The sequence below is a fragment of the Octopus bimaculoides genome, chromosome 5 (assembly GCF_001194135.2).
Source record: "Octopus bimaculoides isolate UCB-OBI-ISO-001 chromosome 5, ASM119413v2, whole genome shotgun sequence".
In the NCBI taxonomy this organism is placed as follows: domain Eukaryota; kingdom Metazoa; phylum Mollusca; class Cephalopoda; order Octopoda; family Octopodidae; genus Octopus; species Octopus bimaculoides.
Window position 1 is genome coordinate 25,629,345 of NC_068985.1, and position 16,199 is coordinate 25,645,543.

At 34.7% G+C, this 16,199-nt stretch overlaps 1 protein-coding gene across 1 annotated transcript in view; it reads right to left on the reverse strand.

Moving 5' to 3' along the window:
- Positions 1 to 16,199, reverse strand: part of LOC106874390 (uncharacterized) — a 280,957-nt gene that overhangs the window by 184,825 nt on the left and 79,933 nt on the right. Inside the window, exons 41-46 of the mRNA XM_052968226.1 lie at positions 13,901 to 14,089; positions 12,381 to 12,506; positions 9,054 to 9,239; positions 5,250 to 5,390; positions 4,333 to 4,518; positions 1,389 to 1,520 (exon numbers count right to left, since the gene is read on the reverse strand). Coding sequence (XP_052824186.1) covers positions 1,389 to 1,520; positions 4,333 to 4,518; positions 5,250 to 5,390; positions 9,054 to 9,239; positions 12,381 to 12,506; positions 13,901 to 14,089 — 960 coding nt within the window. The remainder of the gene's footprint in view (positions 1 to 1,388; positions 1,521 to 4,332; positions 4,519 to 5,249; positions 5,391 to 9,053; positions 9,240 to 12,380; positions 12,507 to 13,900; positions 14,090 to 16,199) is intronic.

Sequence of the window (16,199 nt, forward strand, 5' to 3'; positions counted from 1 at the left end):
CAAGCGAGATCGTTGCCAGTGCCCCTGGACTGGCTCTTGTGTGGGTGGCACATAAAATACACCATTTTGAGAGTGGCTGTTGCCAGTACCGCCTGTCTGGCCTTTGTGCCGGTGGCACGTAAAAGCACCCACTACACTCTTGGAGTGGTTGGCATTAGGAAGGGCATCCAGCTGTAGAAACTCTGCCAAATCAGATTGGAGCCTGGTGTAGCCATCTGGTTTCACCAGTCCCCAGTCAAATCGTCCAACCCATGCTAGCATGGAAAGCGGACGTTAAACGATGATGATGATGATGATGATGATGATGATGTACTTCCTGGTTGATGTTGTATCCACAAAGACATGCAAAATATCAGAAATTTAATCGTTGATAATTAGCCTCAGATTTTCGTATTGAATATCTTTATAGAATGCTATGTTTATATGAAGGAGAAAATCTCATTTGTGAAAATATTATCCAGACATCAGCCTTAGTTGGGCTGTTAAAGATTTTGTTATGTCCTTCACACAGAATATAGGGAAATTGCATAAAAAAAGAAGTTATACTAATCAACATTTAAATTTACAAATCAATAACCATGGAAAACATCTTATCTGGTAAAAGTTTATTGCCTAGTCTGACTATTCCACCCCCACATGTTTTTATTCTTTTATTTTACTGGTTCCAGTCACTGATTGTGACCACGCTAAGATACCAGTTTGAAAAGTTTTAGTCAATCACATTGACCCTTGTATTTATATCAAGCTTAACACCTTATTCTACTGATCACTTTTTTTTTTTTTATCAAACTACTAAGCTACTTGGCAAAAACAAACACCAATTGTCAAGTAGTGAGAAAGAAACACAAAATTAAAAACTTGATACACATGCCAATAAAAAACATACAAATCCAAACGCACAAACATATGATGAGCTTCTTTTTTAATCTACCAATTTCTCTCACAAGGCATTGGTTAGCCTGAGGCTCTTGTACAAGTTGTTCCACAGTGGGACTGAACTCTGAATCACATGGTTGTGAAGCTTCTTATCCATTTAGCTATGCCTGCACTTATCCATACAGCTACATCTGTTCTATTTGCTCATTATTCTGTACATTTCTGCACATTCCATAACAGTTTTGTTACTATTTTAATGCTTCCCCTACTAATATTTCATTCACTATTAATGTTTATTATAACCAAAATCATGAATAAATTTATTTTTTCTCTTTATATTTAGTATCATGCAGATTTTCATAAAGTAACTCTGTTTATACATGAAATAATTGTTGAGTTGAAAATTTACTCATATTTAAAACTTTCAATTGAATTGATAAAATGAACATTTAATTAAGATATAATGACAAAATGAAATGAATTATGAAATTATACTTTTTCTTTAAACTTACAAAGTAAACTTCTTCAACTTCTCGATCAACAGATTTCTTTAGTACTATCTGACCACTTGATTCGATTCTGAAGAACTCCTCGGCTTTTGGGTTTCCAATAATGTCATATGAAATTTTGTTATATGGAGAAGTCTATAAAATTCAAAATCCAAAAATGAATATTTAAATTAAACAAATTCTAGTATACTATTTCAGTACAATTTTAACCAAGAGGTTATTGCAAGGAATATATTCAGGAAAAAATGTTCTTCCTCAAAGAGTTTATGTATTACTTTTTATTGCTGTTTAGTCCTGCTTTAGCCCTCATTAAGCAGATCAGTTTTTAAAATCTTTCTTTTAAGGCATTTAGTAATCCTGTTTTTTACCTTTACATAAAACTAGATATCAAGTCCACTTCAAACATAATTGATTAGCAATGAGAAAAGCATTCCATGATACAACTTTCGTTCCAGTAATTTTAAACACGAGAAAATATTTAGCTCAGTATTCAGATATAAGTACAGTACAACAGATATTGCAAGGTTTCAGGTCATGACAGTAGTGTTACATCTTCAGTATTTTAATTTTACCGTAACTCTGGTTGAGAATTATGAAGGAAAACTTAAGTAAGATATCTAAAAACAATGTAACTTCCTTTAAAATACCTTTTCTGAAATTATAAGTAAGAATCATCAACTTATATTCCAAGATGGAATCAGTGACAAAGCAGGACACACAAAAAAAAAAAAAAGAAATGGGGTAGGATATATAAAAATTTAAATATATCATTGATCTTTGTAAAGAGAATATAATTAAAATGCATTTTTTAAATGACTCAAATATTGAATGAAAATGTCATTATTTATGTCTTTATTTACATGCCCCGTTTCAGCGGGGTACTTCAAATGCCTTTTAAAAAGTTGATGAGGGTTTAACCAAAGGAGAAAGTTTGTTTATGGTCCTTTCAGTCATCTCTATCATGCAACCTTTTATTTTATAGTCACTCAATAGAAGATAACTTTTGACTTTTCCAGACAATGGAAGGTGGCTGAATGATTATTACGATGAACTTGACCAATAGTTGGATGTGTTCCAAATGCAACAACAGCTTGTTGAAAAGCCCTACAACTTAACAATGTTTGTCACTGAATGAATATATGCAGAAAACTTTCAATATTCTTCACACATTTCAGACTGATAAGACAATAATGATTTCTTTTATTTGCTACAAGGATGATGAATGAAGGAGCTTTAGAAAGGCAAATTACAAAACTGTTGAGGTTTACACAGAATTAACTATCAAAAAAATTTGGTATTGAGAAGCATTAGCTCCAGTAGCAAAAGCAGGATGACTATTTCTGGAAATTGCCCATAGTCCATGGCTAAAACCACTCCAGGATATCTATCGATTTTCATTAATACCTGGAGCTCCTTCAAAACACCAGTACTCTTGTCCACTTCTAAATCTTTATATATATTAAGATTGACGTATTACTGGCCATTTTACCTGACAGATAGAGAGCCCTAATGCCTACAGATGTTATAGATGCCAGGTACCAAACCTTGGTTTTTGCTTGACTCAGGACTTCAGCACTGTCAAGTGACAAGCAGTTGGAAGACATGCCTAACAAGCAGCAACCATCATCCTGGAATCTTTGCAGATATCAAAGCTTCAGTACAGGCCTCTATATCAACCATGACAACTCCTTTTATACAGATAGATGCAACCCTTTTACACTTTCAAAAGAACAGACACTCAAGCAGTAATAATTGAGGAAATGATGAATGCACTCAATACCCCTACCCAACTTGGTCTTCTTTCACCCCTTTTCTGTATGAAACTGGCTATCCTACTAATAACCACATCTCAGCTCCTATCTATTTGAAGATTTGGCCTGAACCAAACTCCAAGCATCTTAATTGGACCACTGGTTATGTGAACCATGATGCTAGCCAGTGTGAATTTATCTCTCCAGTACTGAGCAGTAAGACAATTGACTTTTTCTGGTTAATGAAGATGCTAAGGTGATTATTATGTTGAGTGGGGAAGGGAGGGTTTCTAACTCTGGATTAAAATTATAGAATTCTGGAGAAAAAGATAATTAATTTTATCTACCCCCAGTAATTATTTTGTTACTTGTAGAGGGGTGAAAGACAAATTCATGATATTTAAACCCAGTACATAAAAGGATAAGGCTAAATCATGCATACAACTGTTCATGTCAGCTGATAGGGTTTTCCAAGTCTTGTTTTTTTATCTTATGCATTTGGGAAGTTATTTGCTATTATTATTATTATTATATCTCTGGTGAAAGAGTTTGTCTAGTGGAAAAGGCTGAAGGGCATGAGGGCAGATACATTCCTCTTTGGTAGAGCTCTTATTGACTTCTTAAAGTTTCAGCTGAAAAGGAAATTGAGTGTGGAGAGGGAAGTGTTGTCCTCGAGTGAGTTTATTGAAAGGTGGGTGGAAGTTGTGAAAATGGCAAGAGTGGATGGTACCAGTCTAAGGGAAGAGCTGTGAGTCAGAGAAAGGGAATTGGAGAGGGCACTTGCCCTTGATGTTCAGGGAGATATTGGGCAGTGGGATTCTTCAGTTATCCCTAGAGGTCATCTTGTATCAGGAGGACTACATCTCTATCACCCCCACCTTTTTTTAACCTTTGTATACTATGTATAAGTACCTTTTTTTTTCAGGACATACCGTGTATACTTACTCTTTGTTATTTATTTATTTATTCATTTTATCATTTCATTATATGTAAACCCCAACACTTTATGTCTGTTTTGTATTGTCTCCCTCCTCCTTCACCTTGGTGGCAAATAAATGAAATCAACATCATCATCATATTCATCATTATTATTATTATTATTATTATTATTATTATTATTATTATTATTATTATTATCTTATTGTCATTATTATTATCTTAGTCTCTTCATCATTCAGCAAAAAAGATCTCTTTACCGTATCTTTGTCAGTAGCTGTAACTTTAAAAACATTTGCGTTTATTAAGGTATTTCTTGGTATACTTGTTTGAAAATTTCCTTGTGAAAAAGCTGGAGGGAAACCATTTCGCAGAACATTTACAACTACTTGGGCTGGACTACTTGTAAAAGATGGCTTCCCCATGTCAGTAGCCATGATATTGAACTGTAAGAAAAATCAGATCAATTAGTTAGTAGAATTACATGTAAAATGTTAAAGTCATACTATGAAAAACAAATCTATGTCGAATAATTATAATAATCATTATCGATAATGATAGAATTTTACTAAAATTCAAATTTGAAATGTAACATGAAGAAAATTTATGATAAATCTCATACAAAAGTCTAATACAATACTCTTGTTGTTTGTTGTACAGTTAGACTGAGATCACTGCATTCAATTAAATGAAGAATGTATTATAAAAAGTAAGGAATTAAATCAAGAAGAATACTAATGAAGAAGACTAAGAATTATTTTACAAGGATTCTCCATTTGTTATCTGTAGCAAATAATATGTGCTCCACATTGCATTACATTGCATTGCCCTGTCACTGGAGAATATTCAGCCAGTAGCAAAGATCATGATTGACACAAACAAGCTACCAGAACTAAATAAAGATGTTGAATAACAAGCTAGCAATTCTGAGACAACTTCTGGCTGGTAAATAACTAATCAAAATCTTTGTAGTGATTAGCAACTTTAACAAATTAGGTATTTGTGGAATATTGTGAAGCTACCCATGTTTTATAGGCGTTTCCAAAAGCTCTAGCAACAGGAAAGTCAAATTTCTTTAATCAGAAGGTACTAAGCACCTGAATGGACATAAATTTTTTCAAAAAGCTTACCAAATTTGAAGATCATGTAATATTAGATAAAAAAAGTTCTCCCTTACCTGAAATGAAGATTTTGAAGTATCCTGAGTCAAACTGTCTAGCAGTTTGATTTCTCCACTATTTTCATCTATTGCAAAATATTGCTGGATTATTACTGCATTATTTGGTGCCATGGAATATTTCACCTGGTTTTGAGGTTTCTATAAAAAGAAGATATAAATCATATAGACATTGTCAGAAAACTTTTCTTATAGTAAATAGTTTTTTGTTTATGCCTTTGTATTTTAATTTTAAATTACTTAATTTTATGTATACATTTAAGTGATATTAAAACAGAATAAGAATTTGTAGTATATTGTCAACTTAATGTGACAATCCCAATAAGGGAATACACTACTGCTGTTTAGCCCTAGGAAGCTGGACCGCTTCCTATCGGCCTTGACACAATTACTCTGAGAGATTTAGAAATATTATATTTCTAAGAATAAGAATTGTTCTGACCAAGATGTAGAAATTCATCTTTTACACTGGAAAAATAAAAACTGGAAAAGACAGTTAGTTCTAAGTATTAGTGCAGCAAGGTGTTCTTTGTATAACTAATTCCTTTATAGCCAAATAAAATCCATGGGGCAAGGTCCAAACCCAGATTTCTCTGTTATTAAGAAAATGAGGGGGGAATATTCTATGAATAAAATTTTAGTTTATATTGCAGTTCAAGTTAATGATCCATGACAATACTAAAGTCATCTACAAAAGTAAACTAAACAACCCATAGTACTACTCCAACTGTTAGCTTACAGACATGCAGTCTTCTCTCTCTCACTCTGCCTTTTCTAAATGCCTCTACCACAGTGACCTCTGCATCTCAGAACTGTCTGGTTTCCTGCCTACTGTTACTCTGTACCGGTGTGGCTCATAGATAAAATTAGTTGGGGTGCTGCTTCAGAAAATTTTTAACCGTTGTTTTAATATTGTGTAAAAGGAAACAAACATATAAAATGAATAGTTTTACATAAACTTTGCGTTTTAGCCACTGCTGGGTAGTGTTTAATTTGTTCACTGAACACCATTGTGAATTCCCCCTTGTTTTTCAAAACCAACCCTAAATCACAAAATAAAGGGGCGAAATCTGCCCTGTTTTTCAAATCCTGGCAGCAACACTGAAGCTGGAAGCAGAATAATAATCTAATTCTACACTTTATTACATTCAAGAATATAAACATGTTTTAAGTGCAACACACGTGGAGTCAAAAAGAAACACTACCTTTCACTGGCACTGTGTGAACGACAATGCTGTCTCTCCCTAATGTGAAGCTTCCTATTTTGGACATGTGAGCATGCACACAACAGCCAAACACCACATCGCTGGAACTATGGAGTGCACAGTTCTATACAAGGATTTTTGTATTTTTTTCATAAACTAGGGGATAGCTACTGACATTAAGCTTAAGGATTCACTGTTCAACTGCCGACTATTAAACTACCACATTTCAAACTAACAGTAAAACAATATGGTTGAACTAACACTGTTAACTGCCCCCTGATAGTTCACACAGTTCTTAACCAGTTAGTCCACTTTTAGTCACGTGGGGGTATTCAGGATTCTTCCATAACCAGCGGGAACTAAACTGCTGGAGTTCTGTGATGCAAATGACCCAATGATCTGCAACACCAACTTCAGTAAACCAGCCAGTCACCTGATAACCTATAAATCCGGTGACCATGCTAGCCAGATTGATTACATTTTCACCAGAAAGTGGGATTTATGGTTGCTCATAAATGCAAAGTCTTTCCCTGGTGAAGAAGCAAGCCAGTTTGGAAAAGAAGGGTATGGAAACTTAAGAATCCTTTGAATAGTTAGACATTTAGAGACATCCTAACTGAAGCATTTGCTGAGAAAGAGGAAGAGGAGAAGTTACCAACTTGTAACACAGATGACAACTGGCAGTTCCTATGAGACAACACAGTGAGAGCCATAGACCAAATTTGTGGTTGGTGCAAAGTTCCAACCAGAGCTAGGGTGGAACAGTGTAGGTGAGAGGGCCATTAGAACAAAGAAATAGACTTGGAAAGACTGGAAGGGTGGCAGTAGCAAGGAGCTGTATCAGGCAGCTAGAAGGGAAGCTAGGAAACAGGTATATTTAGCTTGGGGCGAAGCAGAAAGGAAGAAGTTTGCCAATGTTCTGCAGCATGAGGACCAGTGGCTTGAAGTGTTTTGGCTTGCAAGACAGCGTGCCAGAGAAAATCGTAATGTTGTTGGAGAGAAGTGTGTTTGCATGTTATGGCCCTCAATTATTACTCCGTGAGGGTCATAACATAACTAATTAAGAAGAGAGTTAGTCCAGATGAGCTACAGTTTGATTTTGTCCCAGGAAGAAGCACCACTAGTGCTATATTCCTGGTAAGGCAGCTGCAGGAGAAGTACCTAGTCAGAAATAAACTCCTGTATTTGGCTTTTGTTGACATGGAAAAAGCCTTTGACGGGGTCCTCCACTTCTTTATCTGGTGGTCGATGTGAAACTTGGGATAGATGAGTGGTTGGGGAGAGATGCACAAGCCATGTACAGGGATGCTATCAGTAAGGTGAGGGTTGGTAACGAATATAACAATGAATTCAGGATAGAAGTAGGGGTTTACCAAGAATCAGTCCTTAACCCCAACTTGTTAATCATGGTCTTTAAGTTGAGCTGCTTCTGGGGGCTCCTCTATGCTGATGACCTTAGTCTAGAATCAAAGAACCCTAGGGTTAATCTAAGGAAAATCAAAGTTACAGTAAAAGTTATGACAAATCACAAATCCCTTCTGCTTGATGGCCCTGCTCAATATGTCGAAAAGGTGTAGGTAGAAACACCATGATATGTACCTGATGCAAGCTATGGACACATAAGAGGTGCAGCAATATCAGAGGAAGGTTAACAGGGAAAATAGTCTTTTTGTGTGACAGGTGTAATGGTACAATTAACACCAGGAATGTACAGAAAATAGACTTCATCAAATGCCAGGTGGGATACCTAGTAGCTGATAGCTTCTGTTATCTAGGTAACCAAATCAGCATCTGAGGTGGATGCTCCAAGAGTATAGCTGCTAGAATAAGAATAGACTAGGCAAACTTCAGAGATCTTTTCCTTTTGTTGATAACAAGGGACCTCTTTCAAAGAGTGAAAGGCAGATTGTATGATGCCTGTGTGCAAACAGCCATGCTACACAGAAATGAAACGTGGATTGTGACCACAGAAAACATGCAAATACTTGAAAGAAATAAAGCTAGTATGTTCACTAGTTGTGCAACATGTACAACAGAGTGTAAGTGTCTTGAGAGAAAAACTGGGCATAAGAGGCATCAGATGTGGTGTGCAAGAGAGACGACTGCACTGATATGCTCATGTGATGCATATGTATGAGGACAGCTGTGTAAAGAAATAACAATCTCTAACTGTGAAGGGAATCTGTGGAAGAGGTAGACCCAGAAATACATGGGATGAGGTGGTAAAGCATGATCTTTGAATGTTGGGCCTCACAGAGGCAATGACGGCTTGAGAAGACATGTCAAGTCAAGTGAAATTGCAGTCATGGCTAATGCCAGTGTTATGTAACCAGCATCCATACCAATGGCATGTAAAAGACATCCACTACACTCTTGGAGTGGTTGGCGTTAGGAAGGTCTTCCAGCCATAGAAACCATGCCAAATTAGACTGGAACCTGGTGCAGCTCTCCAGCTTACCAGTTCCAATCAAACCGTTTAACCCATGCCAGCATGGAAAGTGAACGTTAAATGATGATGATGTTGATGACAATGATGATGATATCTGTGGATATGTAATGTATATATGTACATATATATGTATGTATTTCATATACTTACTTGCTTATCTGAATCATCGGCAGTAACTGTTAAAACAGAACTGCCAATAGAAGCAGATTCCAAAATGCTTGTCTGGTAAAGAGTTTTTTGAAATACTGGTCTATAAAAATTTCGTTTCACAAAAATATTCAGAATACCAAATCCCTGTTTTGCTGGATAACCATTGTCAGTAGCCACAATATTCAACTGTAAAAAGGATAACAAAATTACTGAATTATTTCGTTTTTGGATTTGGTTTGCAAGATTTTTTATGTGATTTCGTGTGTTGAAGCATATTCTGTTGTGTCTGGGGAGAGTCATTTTCTTATTGTGCCTTAAAATTTAACACACTCACCGGTAAAATTTCCACTTATTTTTCTTTACTGAAAGTATTTTAAAATTATTTTAATTATTTTTATTAACTTTAACTATTTTTAAAATTTTTTGCACGGTTTTTCTTAGTCCCCTAGTTTCTATCCCTAATCAATCTATATATCTGGAAACTATTACAGGTGTTGTATGTGAAGCAGCACATCATCTAACTCTATTAACCTATGATTGTTTGTATTATCCCATCAGATTTAATCATATATAATAGTGACCCATACATATTAATTACCTATTAACTTTCACAACACCTATAAAACAAGCTAGAAATGTAACTAATGGATAACTGCATACCCAATTACTTACAAACAATACTGATTTGATATATTCTCTTCTCTGTATTATGTGATATATATTAGATAATTTTCGTTTTACCCTCAAAACTCTATAATTTGAATAACAGGTAGTATGCTAATACCACTACCCATCTTGTTTCCTTACTCATTATTTTATAATACTTCCTTTTAGGTATACATACCTTTTTTCTATAAGTATGCCTGTTTATAACCTACAATAGATTTTTGGTGGTATCTTACCTGTTTTGTACCTTACTCTGAAAAATCATCGCACAAGATACTACCAATCTACAATAATTAGTTTTAATTATCAGCAGACTGGAGCCTGGTGTTGCCATCCGGTTTCACCAGTCCTCAGTCAAATCGTCCAACCCATGCTAGCATGGAAAGCGGACGTTAAACAATGATGATGATGATGATGTTCTCATAAGTACCTTATTCAGTTTTATATTATTTCTAAGTTCATTGTATTATACCCATGTGTTCCATTTTGTTTATGGTACAACTACCTCAAAGCATCCTGATAGTTGATGTATGATCCTTATCATTGCTGTTAGTGGAGGCACAATGGCCCAGTGGTTAGGGCAGCGGACTCGCGGTCATAGGATCACGGTTTCGATTCCCAGACTGGGCGTTGTGAGTGTTTATAGAGCGAAAACACCTAAAGCTCCACGAGGCTCCAGCAGGGGATGGTGGCGAACCTTGTTGTACTCTTTCACCACAACTTTCTCTCACTCTTTTTTCCTGTTTCTGTTGTGCCTGTAATTCAAAGGGCCAGCCTTGTCACACTGTGTCACGCTGAATATCCCTGAGAACTACGTTAAGGGTACACGTGTCTGTGGAGTGCTCAGCCACTTGCACGTTAATTTCACGAGCAGGCTGTTCCGTTGATCGGATCAACTGGAACCCTCAACGTCATAAGTGACAGAGTGCCAACAACAAATCATTGCTGTTGGTTATTATTAATTACTATTGCTTCTATATCTATATTTTCATAATTTATACAATCTCACAAGTATCATTTAGGTAATATTATCTCCCACCCATTATTGTCACCACTATCTCCCATTGTAACCATGAATTCCTTCTTGAGTTCTTTCTCCTATTTAATTTTAAATAAGTTTACTTTGCTCTCATATTGAATACTTAATTGCGCTTCTATCTTAAATCTTAATGTAATAAAGCCAGCATAAAATAAAATGAATACATATATAATTAACTCAAACATTATCTTACAGGATGTCGTAATGAACTAGACCGCCTGGCTCTTTTCTCTCTCCTACCCCTAACATGTTCATTAACTGCCCTGGAAGCTATAAATCTTTTGCATACCCTACCCACTAAGTAACAACTTAATGTCATCCTAGGTTTGCTTTTTTCTCTCATTCCTTGGTAGGAATTAATTTTGGTTCACCCACTGTGATCAAATATTGTTCTTATATTGTTTGAAATATTATGCATCATCTGAACGAAGCGTGGGTTTTTTTTTTGTTGTTGTTATGATGTAGTGTATGCATTCATCTATTTAAAAAATTCAATGGAAACAACTGTAATGAAGTGACACTTATCCATCATTTGCTATTTATTTGTGTGTGTGTGTATATAAATATATAAGGGGCAGTCTGTCAGTTATGAGAATGAGGGTCCCAGCTGATACGATCAACAGAACAGCTTGCTCATGAAATTAACATGCAAGTGGCTGAGCACTCCACAGACACATGTATCATTAATGTAGTTCTCAGGGAGAACTAAACAGTAGTACTTTCCTTGCATGCTGATAAAATTAGAAAATTCCGCCTATATCTGATTAATTTTTTTAACTTATTTACTTTTTAATTTTTACTTTTACGTTTTCCATTTTTTTTACCTTCCCCATTTTCTATATGCTTCTTTCTCAACCGTTCACATTACTTCTCACATTTAATTTTTAGTTCGTTATATGTGGTTTATGCCTGATGAATATGTTTGAGATATCTCTCAACATATAAAGCTCTTAATAGCACATGAAAAAATGTATTGTGTCTATTAGATAATATTTATCTCTTACCAGATGGAGTACTTTTTTGTTAATCTTACCATCATGGAACAGTACATTATATATATATATATATATATATATATATATATATATATGATATACTCGAATATTAAATATATATATGTGTGTATGTACATGTCTATAAATATGTGCATATATACGTAGATCTGTGTGTGTGCATACATGCACATGTGTTTGTGTGTGTGAATGTTCGTGTCTTCCTCTTGTCTTAATGTTTGATTATTGATTGAAAATAATATCACTGATTCATGAAAAGGACATAATTTGTTGTTTTACATTTTTGAAAAACAAAAGAAAACAAAACTTTGAGCTTCTCATTGTTCAAAATACTAGGGTAAATATTACTTTTGTTTGAAACAAGTGAGATTTGGTGGTCAGAAGAGCTTCCAGGCATAGAAAATCTGCCTTAACAAATTCTGTATGATACATGTAAACCTGGACAAGTGGATATTAAAGTGATAATGGTGATGAAGAGGAATTCTATCATTTTACACACTGATTTAGTTTACCTTTCATCTTCAAATTATAATTTTTTGAATGTAAAAAATAATTTCAATTTAAAAACAAGAAAGCAGAAATTGTATTTTATGGAAAATGTTAACTTACAACATAATCTGTTTCCGTGTCAAGCACCAGACTTTTATTGACGTAAACATCTCCATTCTTAGATATACCAAAGAAATCAGATGCTGGTTGATATCCAAGTATTGCATAACTTACTGTGTTATAGAACTATTAGAAGAAAAAAATGACCTCATTATTAATTGACTTGATTATTCATATTCATACTTGTATGAATACTCTTTCATACTCAATGACCTAAACTGAATGTTGTTAATTAAGGACACCATCTTTAATCATGAAAAATAAATTACTGCTTGATGCCATGTTGTTTTATATTTGGTTTGGGTATATAGATATTGTTGGGGTACCCCCTTTTCAAAGTAACACAAAAATTCTTTAGTCAGAAGAACATGTTAAGGCTCTTCCATCATCATGATCATTTGATATTCTGTACTGTAACATCTTTGGTCTAACAGTGAACAAGAGACTGATGGTGAGTCAAGTGAATGTCCAAACTGATGGAGGTATTTTATATTTTCAGTCTGGATTGCATTTCACTCTAGCTAATTTTTATGAACTGGCTTGACATGTAAAGCCTTTCTAAAAGTATTATCACAATTGCTGGGTGTATGAGTGGTCAACTGGTATTTGTAGATGACATGGTGTTATTTGGCTCGTTATAAGGGGATTTTCAGCATGCATTGAATGGTTCACTACTGAGTGCTGCAAAGCAGAGGTGAAGATTAAGTGTTGTGAAAACTGAAACACCAGTCTTTTCAAAAATGTCTTCCCAGTGCACTCTGCTTGTTAGTGGGACATCACTGAGGCAAGTCAAGATGTTTAAATATCTCAGGGCAGTATTTATGAGTGATGGGAAGCAGGAGGCAAAACTGGATGCTAGAATTGCAAGCCCTGGCAGAGTAATGCACTAGCTTCAGCATGTGATGCTCAGAAGAGGTGGGTAAAAAAATCAAACACTCCATCTTCACCTATTTTTGTACCTGTCCTCATCTATGATCATGAATGTTGGGTAATAACTGAAAAAGTACAATTACAAAGACAAGTGACCAAAATGGAATCTTTGGAGTAATATTACTTGATAGGGTGCGTAGCTCAGAAATCAGTGAGTCTTTCCAGGTTGAGCTGCTATTATTCCACATTGAGAAGTCACAGCTCTGATACTATGAATATTTGATCGGAATCTCTCTGGAAAGAATTGCAAGATTGATTTTTTAAACTGAGCCAACCAGTAGGAAACCTTGGGGGATAAAAATGAGATGCTTGGATAATATCTATACTCTCAGTTGGTAACACTTAGGAATCTAATTAAAAAGTCTAATGATGGTTGCTTCTGATTGGATCCAATGAAGTAGATGCCAAGGGACTCCATTCCCTGTGACCCTCCCTGGAATAGAAGGCAGAAAAAATGGATACATGCATGGGCAGACAAATACATGGATAGATAATGCAATGAACTTACCATGGAAAAATACCATAGAACTGTTTGTTTTAAGTAGATAGACTAGATAGAAAGCAATAATTTTCACATTTGTTACACTTACATGGTCTTTGTCTAAAGCAGTCATGCTTGTGACATACTTTCCACGACCTAGAGTTTCATCAATACTAACGTTACGTGAACTTGGATTAAAAACTGGTGCAAAAGTGTTTCGCAACACATTCACTGTCACTGTTGCTGTATTCAAGGATGATCTTGCAGGCTGACCTTTGTCTCTGGCTTTGATAAGCAACTAAAAGAAAGATAAGATGCAGATATATATATACTTATACATTCAATATACATTCATAGTAAATGTATAATAAATGTATACATCATACATATATATATTAATAAGTAATAATAAATACATATATCCTATAAGTGTACAGACTTTCATACAAATAGCAGTTTACACATACAGTTCTTTCACAATATAAATGCTCATCAATATAATAAAAAAAAGATCAATAGATACATGAATGAATACAAAAGAGACTGATTTAATATTAAATATCAGATGTTTCTGCCAAAATCCAAAAACGACGTCTTGAGTCTATGGTTGCATTTTTCAACAATTTTAGAGTGCTTGTTCATGACGTTATCATTGCTCAGTATAATGAACAGTGTCCCTCTCAAGTGTAGATTGAATGATTTTGAGTATACACTGTATGGGTATGCATTCTGTACTGCTGATCATGTTATTCTGTATTGCATATTTTTTCTCTTTGAGGCTCCTGATCGAGTTAGTGAGGGACGTGTTTTCTCTTTTGCAAATGTTCTTAAATGATGCAATGTGATTTCTCCAGCAATGCTTGAAATGATTGCTTGTTGCACCTATAAATGCATATACATGTGCACCTTTTCTCACAGTACATTTGTATATAATGTTTTTACAAAGATACTTGTTTTCAGAGGATACACTTTCCTATTTCTACGGTTACATTCTTTTTACTATTCTGTTTCCAAAATTGATTATTGTTTTTCTATTCTTGTTTCTATTTTTATTTTTATAGGTACTACCATAGTTATTATTGTTGCTGTTGTGATATACGTTTTGGTCATTGTGGTTATTCCTCAGTTAGATTATTATTAGTGCTTACAACATTCATATCATTATTTACCTTATCCATGCAAACACTGATATTATTATTTATACTGGAATTAACCAAACTACTTTGGATTATCCTAAATACTTAGATTATTTCTTCTGACATTATTGTTATCCTTATTTTCAGGACCCAACCTATCTTAGACTATTTTTTTAGTATTTGTAATTGCTTGGTTCAGCTTCCTATTATTAAGCCTATGGTATTCCAGACTATGTGACGTTGCATTGGACAGTTCCACCATATATCTGTTAAAAATTTTATAGTATCTACTAAAGTTAGAAAAATGTCTACCAAATGCAGAGAAAAAATTCTCTAGTAATTTTAGATGATTAATATAATCCACAAACTACCGCCTTTATTAAACTTATTATTTAGGTTAATCCAACTGTTATAATACATGATAGGGTCATGAAGATGAGAATTCAAGTTAGATCTTTTTTATTCCAGTTTAGATTATACTTATTTCTATCTTTAGTTTTATCTTCAGGGATTTTTATTCTGCTATCCAAATACGAATTTAAATTTAAACCTTTCTTTTCTGTAAGGTGAGCAACTAGCAGAGTAGCTTGGACTTGGTCATTCAACCATTCATCGGCACCTGTGCTAGAAGAAAAACGACCATCTTTGGTTTCATGATGAAAGGTGTTCTTCCAACAGGATAATGTTCAGCCACATACAGTGAGGATGACATTCCAAAGGCTGGAGCAGTTTGAAAGGGAAACGATGCACCACCCACCATATTCTCCAGACATTACCCCATCTGATTATCATTATTCTGTGGTCTTCAAAATCATTTGGACAGAAAAAATATCAATTCTATAGACGAAGTCAGAACAGTACTGGAGGGGTATTTTTCGTCACGGACAAACGAATTTTGAAAGAGGGACCTTGCAAGTCTACCAGAGAGATGGAAGAGTATTTTAAATTAAAATTTTGAAAAATAAAAGAAGTATAAAGAAACAACATTATTTATGGAATGACCCAATATATATATACATATATATTTCCACAATGTAATCTCGTGGGCATCGGTGCTGATTTTTTCTTCCTCAATTTTTCCATTCTTTGAACTTTCCTTGTTTCCGACGAAGGGCTCCGCCCGAAACGTCATACTCTCTCTCTTTCCTTTCCCGAGCGTCTAATAACACTATCCGTATCACGTCCTCACGTTGTTGTTTTTTGTTATTGTTTTTGTCTTTTTTTTTAACACACACACACACACACATATATATATATATATATATATATATA